This window comes from Brassica oleracea, chromosome C6, assembly GCF_000695525.1.
Source record: "Brassica oleracea var. oleracea cultivar TO1000 chromosome C6, BOL, whole genome shotgun sequence".
Lineage (NCBI taxonomy): Eukaryota > Viridiplantae > Streptophyta > Magnoliopsida > Brassicales > Brassicaceae > Brassica > Brassica oleracea.
In genome coordinates this window covers 22,237,983-22,254,555 of record NC_027753.1, presented here as the reverse complement: position 1 = coordinate 22,254,555, position 16,573 = coordinate 22,237,983, and the positions used below count along the sequence as shown (strand labels likewise).

The following is a 16,573-nucleotide window of genomic DNA, read 5'->3' as shown; positions in this document are numbered from 1 at the left end:
ACCTGGTGAACGTGTGATATAGTTGATGATATAGATGACAGAACATATGGACAAAAGTTACCCAAAAATATTACATATCCCCACAATCTCCAAATACTAAACACTACCCCAACTCCTAAATACTAAACCATAAAGACATGGAGTTCCACCAAAATAAGTTTTTGTTAAAAATTTCGGTGAGAAAATTTATAAAGTGGTTCATTTTCAAACACCGTATCAAATAACCTACCTTTTCTTACTTAATGATAAATAATTCTTCAAATTTTTCTAATTTACTAATTTTTAAAAAAAAATTTAGTGAAAATTTTCTTTGTTAAAATTGTTTCATTTAACTATAATCTCTTAAAAATTAGATACACAATTTAGTTTAATTACAGAAATCAAACATTAGCAACTGCATATGAATTTTAAAGCTGACAATATAAAAGAAAATAAAAACACACAACTGTTATAAGATATTTTTTCACTATGTATTCTTTTGGTGTTTAAGTATCTTCCATACTTAATTAGAAAATAGTTTTAATAATCTTAAAATGTATATTTATAATATAATATTTTAAATCATTTTCTTATTATACTGTTTTCAACAATTCAACATTACAAGAAAATATTTGTAAGAGTTATATCAATTTCTCAAAACTTGTCTTTTGCTATGTATATATAGCTTCATATTCTATTTATAATATTTAACCAAAATATATTTAAGAGATTGCATTTTTTATCATAAATTATATCTTTTATTTTTGACAAAAATTATATCTTTTATTTATAACTAATTTTTAATAATTTAAAACTATTTAAAATTTGTATTTTCATCTTAAAATATATTAATTATAGAAATATTTTCAAATAATAAATTATATATATATGTATTATTATTTTGCTCTAAACATTTTTATTTATACTTGTTAATATAGATTTCGTGGAGTTTCCATTCCTAGTTTTCATAGAAAAAAATAATTTTGCTAACAAACATATCAATATAAGAGGATGATTGGTTGTTGATGTGGGTGCTGTTCACAATACTATTTAAATCTACACCATGAATTACAAAGCAATTAGATTTTATTTAAAAAAAATCTGTTCACAACAATTTAGTAAATTAACGTGGAAATAAGTGCTTTACACAGCTAAATATTTACAGCTCAGATTTTTGAGCTTTCCAAAACAAAATGTAATATTTCACTTAACTTTTATTTTTAAAATAATATAAATAACAAAAACTCTAACTGTAAATATATATACGTAATAGTGAGACTAAAATGAAAATGTATTGTACTCATCTATTCTTTTTTATTTTATTTATTTAATTTATAGTTTGATTGATGAACCAATTTCATGCCATTAATTTGAATATGAACTAGTTCACGTTGTATATTAGATTATTTGTCGTAGTAATTAAAATCCTATCAATTTGAGTATGAACTATTTTTTTCATACTAATTTGAGTATGAACTTATTTTTATATTAGATAGTTTCTCGTATTAGTTTTAGTATGAACATATCTCATGAACTAGTCTTTAAATTTATATTCATTAATTAATTCATTTGTCAACAATATATTGGCGCACTATTTTATTATACTACCGTATATGATTCTAATGAAAAGTCGTCAGTATTAATTATAAAAAGGATTGCAAGATAATATTCTAATGAATTTATAGAATACATGCAATTAATTAAATATATTATTAATTTATTATACAAAATATGTTTTATTAAAAATGTTTAATCTATTTTATGAAATTTTTATAATAATTATTTTTATTTATTCAGAAAATTTAAAAATTGTTTAAAATTAATATACCGTTTAATATATGTATACAATATTTTACAGCTGATTTATACCAATCATGCTTTATAAATAAAAACTACCGCTTAGATCTTACGGCTCAAATTCTGGCAAATAAAATCTACATCTACAGCCAAAAGTTTGCTGTTTTAATTCTAAAGCAAAAATTAAAATTACAGCATTTACCAGTCGGCCCCTAAAACTATAATGTTATATGACACTTTTAGGGAAAATAGTTCATTCCCCTATGAATTAGTTGTTTCTGGCTTTTTCACACACGAACTTTTAATCTATGCTAAAAACCACATGAACAACGGAAAAATAATTTATTCCCCTATGAACTAGTAGTTTCTGGCTATTTCACACACAAACTTTTAAATCATGCCAAAAACCACATGAACAATTCTATTTTTTTGAATTACATAAACAAACTATCGATTTTAAACTAATTCCCCTAAAACCGTAAATGGTATTGTTTAAACGTTAACTTGGTTTATGACATGTAGATAGTCGGTTTCATTTAGGTTGATAAAAATATAATACTATGTCGTTTTGTTCTTCTCCTTTTTGTCATCTGCTCTTCGTCTTCTTCTTCTTCTTCTTCTTCAGAAATCGTTACTCTTCATCATCAATTGAGGATAAAAAAATTTATTCTGCATTTTCGAGTTATATGACATAGTAACTGGTTGGGTAGATACTTTCGAGTTATATGACATAAAGCATATAAAGAGATCATATGACATTAATTTCTGGATTGAGGAGAATATATAAATCCCTGTAGAACCGGAACCTGAGAGTAACATTCGCTTACGAAACCAATCAAGCATCCTAGACTACGCCAATTTTATAGTTCCTTGTGACAATAGATGGAGATTGGTAAGTTAGTATTTGTTGCTTTATGCATCATGTAAAATGTTTTATTCTTCTGCATGATAATAAATTTTATCCCCAATTGATGATGAAGAGTAAAACGATTTCTAAAAAAGAAGAGAAGTTGACAAAAAGAAGAAAAAAAGAAAAAAAACTGTAGTATTCTATTTTTATCAACCCAAATTAAACCGTCTCTCCACCTATCATAAACCAAGTTAACGTTTAACTAACACTGTTACGGTTTTAGGGGAACTAGTTTAAAATCGATAGTTTGTGCATGTAATTCAAAAAATAGAGTTGTTTATGTGGTTTTTGGCATGACTTAAAAGTTTGTGTGTAAAATATCCGGGAACAACTAGTTCATAGGAGAATAAGTCACTTTTCCATTGTTCATGTGGTTTTTGCCATGAACCTTTAAATTCACCTCACTCTTAAGGATCAATTAAATTGTCACATAGATTATTAATTAAAAAACATTAAATTAAAAAAAAAGCTAAAAAAATAAAAATGTTAATTTTAACGACGCTAACGCCGCTAGGGAAACCTTAAACCCTAAATCTTAAATTCTAAACCCTATATCCTAAATTCTAAACCCAAATCCAAATCTCTAAACTCTAACCCTATACCATAAACCCTAAACCCAAATTATATACCTTAAACCCAAAAAATGGACTATAAACCTAAACCCTAAACTCAAATCTTAGACCCTATGCTCAAACCGTAAACCTTAACCCAAACCCTATAGCATCTAAGTTTGGAGTTTGGGTTTAGGATATACCGTTTGGGTTTTGGATCTAGGATTTACCGTTTTGGGTTTTGGGTCTAGGATTGGGGTTTATGGTATATGTTTTGGGTTTAGTGTTTACCGTTTGAATTTATGGTTAAAGTTTTGGGTTTAGGGTATATAATTTGGGTTTAAGGTTTACGGTTTGGGTTTAGGGCCTAAGACTTGGGTTTAGGGTATAGAGTTTAGGTTTATAGTCTAGTTTTTGGGTTTAGGGTCTAGGATTAGGGTTTAGGGTATAGGGGTTTGGATTTGAGTTTAGAATTTAGGGTATAGGGTTTAGAATTTAAGATTTAGGGTTTAGCCGGAAATGTTAGCGTCGTTAAAATTAGCGTTTTTATTTTTTTGTAACTATTTTTTATTTAATTTAATGTTTTTAATTAATAATCTATGTGTCACTTTGATTGGTTCTAAAGGGTGAGGTGAATTTAAAGGATCAGCCTAGGGGTGAACCTAAGTTCTGTCCTTTTGACATGACTTAAAAGTTCATGTGTGAAAAAGCTAAGAACAACTAGTTCATAGAGGAATAAACCATTTTTCCGAAAAACCCGATGCTTTTACCATTTTCTGACCCTCGAATAGGCAAAAAAAAAAAAAAGAAAAAAAAAGTAAAGAGACTTGCATGTTATCGATGTCATGTTTAGAAAATCTAGTCGAATCATTCAGTTAGGTTTAATAGATCATTTCCAACTTCATTCGTTTTTAATTCTAAAATAAAACTTGGAATAAAAATGTGCTAACAATTTTTTTCTATATAATGTAAAATTGGCTTATTCTATAAAGTAGAATAGCTCATTTATTTTTGTTAATCACACTATTTTTATCCTAAAATAGAGTATTTAAAATTTAATTTATTTTAAAGAAAAAAATAGAGTGATAAATTTGAGAAGGATAAACCGTACCAAATTGTTACAAACTCGGATCGGTCGTCTGCGAGTCTATTTTAGACTTTTTCTGTTTTTCTTTTCATGAGTATATTAAATAACGAATCAAAGGATGTATGCTCTCTCTGATATTTTGGATTTTAGTAGGAGTTTCAATGTTTATCCTTACTTGTACTCTGTTATATCAATGAAACTTTCAGATGGAAAAAATAAAAAATAACGAATCAAAGGAATATTCATTCATCATTTTATTCAATTTCGACGGATTTAGTTTTAGATAGAAAAAAACAAAGAAAACGAAACTCTAGACCAACCACAACAACTTTCCTGACCCAAATAGATAGATAAACAAAAATAATAGTAATATACAAAGCTGAAAGTTTTCAGAAGTCTCTGACAAATTAAATATATAGATGCGACAGTAACACAAACAACGAGACAGAGACGTGATCAGCCACGACGGCGGAGGCCAAGACTAGTGCCAAAGATCAGCTACTTTGATTTTTCACGGCGGCTGAGATTTCAGCTTCTCTCCTCCTCCCTCTGTTAATGTAATCATGGTGATCGCTGCGGCTGCTTCTTCTTTTTCCCTTGGTACCTCTCACCAACTCTCAGGATCTTTCTCTCTTCATCGTTTTGTTTCTCTAGCTTCAGTTTGTTCAATCTTTTCTCGTTGGTTGATTAAAGTTTCCATCTTTCTCTGCTTAGGAGATTACTTTCCGAGACAAGTCTTGTTTTTCTGTCTGAATAAATTTAATGTTGGGGAAGTTATGTGTTAATGTTTTTTCAAAAAAAAAAAAAAGTTATGTGTTAATGTCGTTTGTTAGAGATCTGTGAATCTGTTAATCAAGTCTCAATCTTTATTAGGTCCATCTCATTGCCATCACTCTTACACGGATGACTTCACTTCCTCCATGCCTTACAAAAGACACCGCAGCGGAAGAAACCGTGCATGTGCCTCTGCTAATCTCTCTGTTTTAAGGTATTAATTCAACAATGTAACCTATGTAATGACAAACGTTAGTCCAATTTTTTTGCATTTGGAGTGAACTTTTGCGTTATCCAGATGCAAGATTTCTGCATTTGGATCAGCATTTCATGTATCAACCGGTGGACATGACCTTGGCCTCACTAAGGTTTCTGTTGCTGCTGATTATTCTGATTCGGTTCCTGATTCATCTCTCTAAGGCTATCATCCTCTTGAAGAATTGAAGCCCTGCAAAAGAGTGCGGCAGACAAAACTCTCTCCTGCTGAAGTAGCTAGAACCACCGTCGAGGTTTGTAGCTGAAAAAACAAGTTAAGACTACCACTGTTGAGTTTCATATGTTGAACATGGTTTCCTTCGTAGGCTAACACCAGCGCTGTGTTGGTGTTTCCTGGAGCAATTCACTGTGAACCACACGGTCAGAACTCATGGTCCGAGTTTAAGTATGTCATTGATGATTATGGAGGTCAGTCTTATATTCATTGCTCTATATATATGTATCAGTCACGTCCTTTCTAATCAGCTCGGTTTTTATTCGTGTGTTTCTATGGAATCTAGATATCTTTTTCAAAATTCCTGGTGATGGGAACATCTTAGAAGATCCTGGAGCTAGTAATCCAGTGGTAAGCTTGTCATTGTTCAAGTGTGAATGTAATGTATCTGTACATAACTCATAAGGAACACACAACGTCTAGCACATGCTTATCTTGAGTATTCATCACATACTTTGTAGAAAGCCTTTATTGGAATGGATGTCCCACGATACGAAAACACATGGCTTCATGAGGAATATAACATATCTGAAATGGGTAATCTTGACGACATCATTTTTGATGAGCATTATTTCCAGGTAGGTTGAATGAATCTATTGTACTCTCATGCCAAGTCTATATTGCCTTGTTAACACTCTTTGCTTATTTACTTTGAGCAGATAATGGATTCTGAAGCTAGAGATATTCCAGTAGATTGGGGAATGCCTGACATTTCCAACGGGGTTCATCCTATTTACTTTGCCAAACACATGTCCAAGGTCCTTACAATTCACAATAGAATGATGAATAAAAACCATAATCAATGTGTCATGCTTTGTATAAACTTGGAACATTGTCTTTGCAATCATGCAGGCCATCAGCATGGACTATGAGAAGAAAATGGACTGTCCATCTAATGGTGTATCCATACTAGGATGCCTTAGACCCGCTTTCCTCGACGAGGAATCCTATATAAGACGATTGTTTCTCTCGGAAGATAGAGATGACTATAGCTTGGAGGTTCAAGGTGTTTTGAAGTATAAATTAGCATATGTTCTGAAATGTGCAATGTGTAACTTTTCTGTTTGGATTTTTGTTTTCAGGTGATGATAATAATATAAGCACTAGTTCCAGACATGAAGAGAACGATATGAGTTCAAGTGGTCTATATAGATTAGAGATTGTGGGAATAGAGCTTCTCTCCCTCTATGGAACAGAGGTATGTTCCTTCTTACAAACTCAGTGTTTCATTTACAATTTCTCCCCCGGTGTCACCGTGCGTTGATGTCTAGATTCTTTTGACGTTTTCAGTTTTCTATAAGTTTGCAAGATTTTCAAGATGCTGAACCAGACATTCTAGTGCACTCTACTTCTACAATCGTAGAGCGTTTCAACAACAGAGGGATTAGTTCAGGGATTGCCCTTAAAGCTCTTTGCGAAAAGAAAGGTCTCCATGCAGAGGTATTGTATCCAAAGTGTCTGTGTATGTAGTTTAGAATACGCTTAACCACTAATCACACTGTTACCATTCCGGTTTTTACATTTTTTATACCAATCTTGCTTGCTACTTTATGCAGGAAGCAAACCTGATCAGTGTTGATAGCCTTGGTATGGATGTGAGAGTTTTTTCTGGCGCACAAGTCCAAACTCACCGTTTCCCTTTCAAAACCAGGGTGAGAGAATTTTTCAGACCAAAACATTGAACAAAGATACAACATTTTTGATTATGGAGGACGTTCATATGCTTATTCAGCTCTCGTCATATTTTGTGCCAGGCTACAACTGAGATGGCAGCAGAGAAGAAGATCCACCAGCTACTCTTCCCTCCTTCACGTAGAAGGAAACTAAAGTCTAACGAGGAGAGTTTGAAGGACGCATACCGTTAAAAAACTCCTATCAAAACCACCAAACCAAGAAACAGAGAAGGAGCTATTTTGCCACTGGGTCTGTCTGGTGCTTACACGAGTTATTTGCTCTGACGTTTGTGTACATAACAATGAGCTTTCAAGTGACTGTACTAGAGATGTGTGGAGATGCAGCTTCTTATACTTGTAGTAGTAAGTTAAATAAAAATAAACCAAAGAATAAACAGAAGTTGATTCATTTGAAGTAACTTCTATAAAAACTTTTTTCCCCTCTTTATAGTTACCAATTGTTATAGATTACAAAAGTTCCTTTCTTCTTGCTGGAAACAATAATCTAATCTCTCACATAGACAACATGAAACCTCAGGCTTTGAGTTCAGGTGGAAGCACCTATAAGGCTGTCTCGAAGTGAACCACCACTTTCCTCATCTAACAGCTTTCTCTGTTCATCTACCACTTCTCCACCTCTTTGTCTCTCCTGATCATTCTCCTTCCTGAGAAATGAGAATACCAAGTAAAGGAAACACAAGGGTTAAAGAATATTGATCCTTAGAGTGCAGAACATATATTGGAGTTGAAGAAGGATGGAGAAAAGACTGTACATTGTGTATATTATCAGTCCAATAGCTGTAGTAGCAAATGCCAAGTAATAGAGCCAATCGACCTAACATATATAATAGAAGCCACATGACACACACACTGGTTTCTACTGACAGGAATGTATGTGTTTCCTGATGTTCAAAATACAAAGTGAGCAGCTAACCTTCTCATGGTAAGCGAAAATGCGGATCAAAACCGCCCACATGTCTGATGTGAGTAATGAGAGTGTGAACATTGCTGTACCATTGGTCTAAGACCATATAGTCAGAAGCAAGAAAGTAAACGAACATATCAACATGAAGACATGAAGACACGAAGACATACAGTGAAGGAGGTTCATTGTATGGTTTTAGTTTTGTCTCATACCTTGAGTAAGACTGTGAGTATAGAGTAGAATAGAAACACACTGATTGCAATTCCAATGTAAGGTAAAACCTGAAACCACAAAAGCGCAGAGCCTGTAAATTTCTACTACTAAAAATAGAAAGTTTCTGAATAACAAAGACTATAAGCAGTAAAACTTACAGCCCCAGTAGACCAGTGAATAGCATTGAGCGCATCACGTTCAAATATGCTTCTATGGATCAAGTCAAGGAACATCCTCTTTGATAGCATTTAATTTAAAGAGAATTTAAAAGTCTTACCCTTTGCTATCTCAAGGATACATCTGAATTGCACTAATGATTGCACCAAAAAGACCCACAAAAGACATGAGTTCAATTCTGTCTGCAGTCTTCACAAAGAACTCCTATAACAAAGAAACATGAAATACCAACCACACTTAGAATCCATTTTGAGTATGTGATTAAAGACTTGCTTACCTCGCTAGTATTAATGACAGCATACAAGGTTGCTGCAGCTATAACAAGAAGATCTCCTTTCACAGGATTACTTCCTCCTGAAAAATGCCACCAAGATGTGAGTGTTAACTTGCATACATGTGAAGAGTGAAGAAAAAGAAGTAATGAATCAGTTTTCACCATTACCAGATCGATCCCCAGCATGTACGTCTGAGAAAACAACCATCACAACACCAACAATACATACAGCCACACCACTGATCTTCATCAGACTGTATCTTGTCTTTAGAAAAACCCAGGTCAATACCAATACGCAAGGGATCGCCCAGCAGTCCAGTAACATGACACTTGTCATTGATGTGTACTGAAAAGCCTTTACAACTGTGAAAGCAAAGCAATGGATTTGTGTTCAAAATAACATGGTACTATTACTCACCACCAAAGCAAGAAACTAACGTATTATGGAAACCCACACATCAGGTTAAGTAATGATTAAGCAACCAAAGTATAACATGATTTAAAAATGCACACTATGCAAACCAGATACTTAGGAAAATAAAAGAAAATTTGTATTAGTCAGCTTCACGCTCACCTAGAAAGTTAGCCTCCACATTAACTAAAGTAAGGAGGAAGTAGTGATACCACTTGGCCTACAACAATTTTTCATTGCATGGAACATATTAGCAATATTCTTTAGTTAGATACTTATATAGTTTTGTATTGGCACTGCGCTTATCAGAACTACTAATGAAACCTTCAACGTTCAAACAGGCCCGGCATAAAATTGTTGTGGACCCTGTGCTTGAAAAAGGCATGTATTCATATTTCTTTATAATTTAGGACCCTAAATCTTAAAATCTAAGACCCTTAATCTTAAAGAAATTTTCCTAAACAAAATAAGACCCTGTGCAAAAGCACTCTTCGCACACCTGCATTCAAACTCACAAAAGACACAAAACTCGATAGAGCCGGTCCTGCGTTCAAGCTCACAAAAGACTCAAAACTCGATATTTCCAATAAAAAAGACAGAGTGACATCAATTTTCCAAGAAAAAGACTAGTATAGTAGTATTTCAACGCACTAACCTTAATCACAGGTCTTCGATACAGCATTATACTTCCATAGACAGTCGCCAGTAACAAATAACCCAAGAATGACTGTGATGTTGGAGCATTGATCCCTAGAAGATTTTGAAATTTGTATAAGCAAGCAATAAATATGTTTAAAAATGGGTTGAGAAGAAGGTGAAACCTTTTCTGGCGAGCTCAGAGGTTGTAAAGCTAATGAAAGTAGAGAGAAGGGAGATGATCTGTCCCAACACAAGTCCAATCAAAGTCTCCTTCTTCTTCATCTCATTAAAACTGAACAACACCATTACTGTTTTTTTTCTTCCTTCAAACAAACCTTAGCTGCATCTACTCCGGTGAAAGGTTATGGTGAATGTAAGATACAAAGACAATATAATGGATCAAATTCAGAGAGGAGGCTGAAAGCGAGTCTTTCTGGAGAATCATTGACTTGTTTAATGATATCGAATAAGATAGTGGGTACATAATACTTTACATTAACTAATCAAAATACCTTGTGCCAGAAGGAAAATGATAGGAAACCCCATATTTCATATCTGTATTATGTGATCATGGATCTATCTATACTATTAAAACATGATCATTTTAAAAATCTACTTACCAAAAGTTGTTCACCTACCCATTAATATTTTTTGGTCCTGCTTTTATTTTCTCTAACTATACAACATTATTATTAATAGCCATATTAATACATGAAAATTGGATACACCAACGGCAATTAAAACAAATAGTATTCTCCCCATAATCATATTAATATTTTATACTAATAATTTTATAGTTTGATTGATTATTTTTTTTTGTTTACAAAATCAACAACCATATAATGATTTCAGTATGAACATTTTTTCCTTGATATAACTTCTTTTTCAATATTCACGATGACCTCAAAATCATATTTATGTGTATGTTATTATTGGTAAGGGATAATATACGCCAACTAAAATCTAAACTTCTGAACCCTGAAAATTAGCATTTTTAATGTAATTCGAAATTGTCAAACATATATCTAAATATTTACAAAATCAAATTTGATGAAAAAATACTTTAGCAAATCATCTGTTAAACATATATCTAAATATTTAATGTAAATCGAAATTGTCAAACATATATCTAAATATTTACAAAATCAAATTTGATGAAAAAAACACTTTAGCAAATCATCTGTTAAAAAATTTTATATATTACACTCAAATTATTTTCTAGAAAAAATATTAATAAAAAAAATTATTTAAGACAAGTTTAAAAATATTAAAACCCTTACAATTTTATACTATTAAATTAGCTAAAAATCTGTCAAATAAATCCTAAGCCTCATAAATTTAACAAATGTAAATCTAATAAAATGCACACAAAATATATTGAGAGAGAGTAGATTTGAGCATTGGGGTCTTTAGCTTAATTACACGTCAGTTCATTTCGGTTATAGATCCTTTAGGTCCCAAATGAACCCAACTAAATATTATTTTTTTGGTTTCGATTCGGGTTGGTTTCTTTCGTGCCCAGGTCGATTCAGGTTCATAGTTTAAATATATATAAAATACCTATAATTTTCGGATATATATTGGATCTTGGTCGGTTTCGGTATTTAAGACGCAAAAACCTGAAGTATTTGAAAACCTGAAAACACCCAAAAGCTGAACAAGTGCCCAAAACCCCCGAAAAGAAATTCAAAAACCCAAAAATAAATTTTACTTGAAATCTAATCCGGTGAACCAAAAAATATCCAAAAATTATCCAAATACCTGGAATATATTTTAAAATTTTGAAATTTTACCTGAAACTCGAAACTAACCAGAGACCCAAACCTGAATGTTAAAAGAATATATATAATACAGAAAACATATCTTAAATACCCAAATATACCTAATATTTTGCACACTTTAGATATCCGATCGGATTTCGAGTAGGATTCAGACCAGAACCGAGACCCGCATGTCCAAAAAATACCCGATACGTACTTTGCCATGTACCCAAAACCGAACAAACCTATTTTTTTGTCAATTTTGGTTGAGTTTTTTGGATTCGGATAAAAGTCACTGACCTAAAAAAGAGTTATCTAAGAACGTACATATAAAATTTCAAATAACCTAAATTTTAAATTATCTATACTATTAAAGCAAAATGCTTCTTAGGATTTTGCCCCTGACTTTTCCTATTAATTACAAAACAATCCATAAATTTTTTTCAATTTTTTAAATGTTTTCAGAAAATAAAAGCCCAACACATTTGCTACTTACATTTTTCGTTTTTAAGCTCATTTCGTCGTTTTTTAAGCCCATTTCGTACTCATAGATTTTTGTATTCAAATCAAATAAAGAGAAGATCCCCATCTTGAGGAACACGCAGAGAATATATTATGTTTGACATGGTAACTGAATTTTCCAAAAACTAATCTTAAAATATATAGATATTCGATTTTAAAAAGAAGATTCCCCAACTTTCTCCCTAAGTTTTTCCTAAAACCTAAGCACCTCGCTTTAAATCCGATCAATATTATAAATACGCAGCACCAGTTTCCTATTCAAACCCACACCTTAGAACAAACCAAAAACCAAACCAATGGCTACTAAGATGTAAATCCAAGCATCGAAAGGTCCTAATGAACAATCGGTCGTCTTCGGTGACTTGAAACCATGGAAAAACACTTGGTTGGTTCATGTAAAGGTTCTACACGGTTGGAAACAATACATTCAATCCGTGGAGACCATGGAATTCATCTTGGCTGATGAGACTGTAAGCGTTTTTCCATGTATTTATCAGTCGATTATGTCTTATTTAACATTTTGGGGTTAGCTACTAATATTTTAAATTTATATGTAACATGTATGTTTTAGGGGAAAAAATTCATGCAATATACAAGAGGACTTACATTAAAAGTAAGGAAAGGATTCAATAATTTTTAAGACTCGGTTATTTAATAACTATGTTGGAGTTTGGTTTTCACTTTTTAGAATCATGCATTTAAAAAAAAATACACCCTATTACATATCTATTGAATATTTATTAAACATATTGGTCGATACAGTTATCTTCGTTGAATAAAGTTAAATTTTAAGACAATGTTCTGTAAAAAAATAATTTTAAAACGCTCCAATTACTTCTTTTGTTTCTGGTTGTTCTCGAACGATTATAACAAGTGTATACTTTTTAAAATTGTGCACCAGTGTATCCAAAAAACACAATAGTTAGATATTTAACATTGTAACGAAATTGATGCTTATATATTATTTCTTGGTAATTACTCATAAAAGATATTCTGTTACTGGAAATTTACTAAAAAGATATTCTCATAAAAGATATTATGTTACCATAAGTATTGCCAAGTTAAACCTTAATCTTTTAAACAAAACAAATTCTAACCAAAACGAAGCCAAACAATGTTTTCTTTTAAAACCAACTATAAACCGATTTAAATACATAATTATTATTAAATATTTATGTTATTATAATTTAAAATTTATGCATTAATTAAAAATATGTAGAATTAAAAATATTTGTGTCTACTACATTTTTCATATAATATTTATTTAATAAGTTAAAATTATAAATAAATAACCTTAGCAAATATATAATCACAATATGATTAAATTTATTGAGTAGAATTTTACCATTTTAAAATCTTTTAACTAATTAATTAGTACACAAACAAGCATTTTTATTATAATAATAATTAAAAAATAAAGAAGACAATATTATAAAATTTGACTATAAACAAATATAAAATCTATTAAAATATAGATTAGACAAATATTTATTAATTTAAATTTTAAAAATAAACGATTTGAAAGCGCGGATCAAAATCTAGTATAATTTTAAACAAATTCTCTGCTTCGATATAATAAAGACTTTGTACAATAATAATGTACAATCCCAAAATACTAATTTATATCAAACTTTATTTCTAATCCAAAAATCCGTATCAAAATCTAGTTATATGAAGATTTTGTCTCCAAGAGCCGTTCTCGTTGTTCTGGTTTCTGCTGAGTCCATTCTTTACTACAGCAACAACAGATCAAGGACTTCAGTCTCGAAACTCACAACGAAAAACGTTTTCGTTATTGCACGGATCTTTCAGTCTTAGACTCGTTTCTACACTTCAGTTATGTTCGAGAAACAGGAATTTTTATTAATATATCCCACATTATGTGGGATGATGAACAATATAAATGTGATGTGGCAATTCTCCACTCTTAAGTTAGTTTTTGGATGTGGCTTACGCCCTTTGCTAATAGTTACTTACGTCATGCCAATCTTGAGTCTTCTACTTGGATCGCTTGGGCCATAAACACAACGAGCAAAGACATGTTAGGCGCTCAAGCTCTCGTGGCTTATCGTAACTCAAAATCTAGCGTTATGCTTGCTTATATTTCCTCTATTAATAACTACGCTACTATATATGCTTCAAGAATGTCTTCTCAGCTTTTGTGTAACGCAAGTATGCGCTGAGTATCTTGATAGACAGATGACAATACTCGTGACGATGGTGATGGTGTTGCCTTCCAACACAACTGTCGTGAATCACTTATGGCAAGACGGTCCGTTGAAGAGAGATAGACTTGGGATGCACGCAATGAGTGGAGATCATCTCAAATCCATGTCTACTTTGGATTTGCTTTCCTGACAAATCACATCAACGACATCTGTTAACGTGAATATGATGTTGGTAAAACAAATCCACGGATTGGTAAACGCAGTGAGCTGGGGAAACTAAGTAAACCAGTGGTAAGCGTGTCATTGATCAAGTAGCATAAACGCAACTTTCAAAGCTCCATGAGGCATACAAAATGCTGATTTGAAGTATAACTTAGCAGATGTGGTGAAATGAAATGTACATTGTATAACTTTTCGGTTTGGATACTTGTTTTCAGGTGATGATAATAATACAAGCACTAGTTCCAGACATGAAGAGAACGATATGAGTTCAACTGTTCAAGTGGTCTATATAGATTAGAGATTGTGGGAATAGAGCTTCTCTCCCTCTATGGAACAGAGGTATGTTCCTTCTTACAACAGTCGGTACTCTACGCTAAAATAACACATGTCATTTGGATGAAAGCTTGAAATATTATTGAACTTGAACATAGGCTTTCATACAAACTCAGTGTTTCATTTATGCCTATGCTTATTAGTCTCTCATCATTTTTCTTTGACAGGAAACAACAGAGATGGCAGCAGAGAAGAAGAGCCAGTTCCCTCCTTCACGGAGAAGGAAGTTGAAGTCTGATGACAAGAGTTTGAAGGACGCATACCTTTAAAAAAACCGTTATTAAATCACCAAACCAAAAAGAAGTAACAGATAAGAAGGAGCTTCTTTGCCACTGGATCTGTCTGATGATTACATGAGTTCTTTGCTCTGACGTTTGTGTACATAAAGATGAGCTTTCAAGTGAATGTACTAGAGCTGTGAGGAGATGCAGCTTCATACATTTGTAATTGTAACTTAAATAACAATAAACCAAAGTATAAACAGAAGTTGATTCATTTGAATTAACTTTTATAGAACATTTTTCCCCTCTTTATCGTTCCCAATTGTTATGGATTACAACTTCTCTTCACACAAAATTTCATTTCTTCTTGCTGAAAGCAATAATCTAATCTCTCACATAGACAATATGAAACCTCAGGCATTGAGTTCAGGTGGAAGCACCTATAAGGCTGTCTCGAAGTGAACCTACACCTTCCTCATCTAACAGCTTTCTCTGTTCATCTACCACTTCTCCACCTCTTTGTCTCTCCTGATCATTCTCCTTCCTGAATGATATCTTGCATATTCACATTGTTTTATCCATTTGTTCAAGTGCATTTTCATCATATAGATTAGGATTTAGCCATGTCTAGGTTACATTTTGCATACATATGTCTCTATTAGGTATTGAAGTGCCACATGGAGTTCCTAGAGACATTTGGGTGCATTTGGAGCAGTCTAGGTTGCATTTTGCATACATATGTTTCTATTAGGTATTGGAGTACCACATGGAGTTCCTGGAGACATTTGGGAACATTTGGAGCTCAAGGGAGGGGATTAGAGTGATCTTTGGACGAGCACTGCCTGGAGCGACTTCCCGGAGCGACTACATGAAGTCGCTGTGACACCCCTCCCAGAGCGACCTTCCCGGAGCGACATGGAGAGGTCGCTCGCGTTTCTATCGCGAGACACCCCTCCCAGAGCGACCTTCCCGGAGCGACATGGAGAGGTCGCTCGCGTTTCTATCGCGAGACACCCCTCCCAGAGCGACCTTCCCGGAGCGACATGGAGAGGTCGCTCGCGTTTCTATCGCGAGACACCCCTCCCAGAGCGACCTTCCCGGAGCGACATGGAGAGGTCGCTCGCGTTTCTATCGCGAGACACCCCTCCCAGAGCGACCTTCCCGGAGCGACATGGAGAGGTCGCTCGCGTTTCTATCGCGAGACACCCCTCCCAGAGCGACCTTCCCGGAGCGACATGGAGAGGTCGCTCGCGTTTCTATCGCGAGACACCCCTCCCAGAGCGACTTGCCAGAGCGTGCGTTTCCATGGCGAGACGACACAAAACGAAGCCAGGAGCGACCTCTCAGAGCGACCCACTGAGGTTGCTCCCGAAGGCCGGAGCGACTTGTCGGAGCGACATGCCGAGGTCGCTCCGCGTCTATTTGCCTGTCGAACTCATGTTTTTC

General features: G+C 33.4%; 2 protein-coding genes and 2 pseudogenes across 2 annotated transcripts; 2 read left to right on the top strand and 2 right to left on the bottom strand.

The window, feature by feature from the left end:
- Positions 1-4,683: 4,683 nt before the first annotated feature.
- On the top strand, positions 4,684-7,676 carry LOC106296762 (uncharacterized protein At3g49140). Its single transcript, XM_013732989.1, is given in 12 exon segments — positions 4,684-4,924; positions 5,198-5,312; positions 5,397-5,607; positions 5,680-5,782; positions 5,875-5,939; positions 6,050-6,166; positions 6,248-6,346; positions 6,441-6,594; positions 6,671-6,786; positions 6,879-7,028; positions 7,145-7,240; positions 7,343-7,676. Coding segments are annotated over 12 exon segments (1,374 nt in total). The 5' UTR covers positions 4,684-4,887; the 3' UTR covers positions 7,454-7,676.
- A 41-nt stretch (positions 7,677-7,717) lies between these two features.
- On the bottom strand, positions 7,718-10,245 carry LOC106296763 (solute carrier family 35 member F1-like). The gene is made up of 11 exons (XM_013732990.1): positions 10,084-10,245; positions 9,918-10,012; positions 9,425-9,482; positions 9,019-9,213; positions 8,854-8,930; positions 8,698-8,780; positions 8,558-8,609; positions 8,399-8,467; positions 8,196-8,282; positions 8,035-8,096; positions 7,718-7,926 (listed from the first exon to the last, which is right to left on the bottom strand). Exons 1-11 carry the CDS (start codon positions 10,205-10,207, stop codon positions 7,809-7,811), a joined length of 1,020 nt encoding a protein of 339 aa, XP_013588444.1. The 5' UTR covers positions 10,208-10,245; the 3' UTR covers positions 7,718-7,808.
- Positions 10,246-12,626: 2,381 nt separating this feature from the next.
- Positions 12,627-14,631, top strand: LOC106297751 (annotated as a pseudogene).
- An 808-nt stretch (positions 14,632-15,439) lies between these two features.
- The window catches only part of LOC106297750, an 8,931-nt pseudogene continuing 7,797 nt past the window's right edge, over positions 15,440-16,573 (bottom strand).

Coding starts and splice junctions, on each gene's coding strand:
- LOC106296763 (XM_013732990.1), bottom strand. CDS start 10,207: ATGGTGTTGTTCAGTTTTAATGAGATGAAGAAGAAGGAGACTTTGATT. Junction 8,931..9,018: donor ACATGCTGGGGATCGATCTG/GTAATGGTGAAA, acceptor GGCATTTTTCAG/GAGGAAGTAATCCTGTGAAA. Junction 8,781..8,853: donor CTGTCATTAATACTAGCGAG/GTAAGCAAGTCT, acceptor TCTTTGTTATAG/GAGTTCTTTGTGAAGACTGC.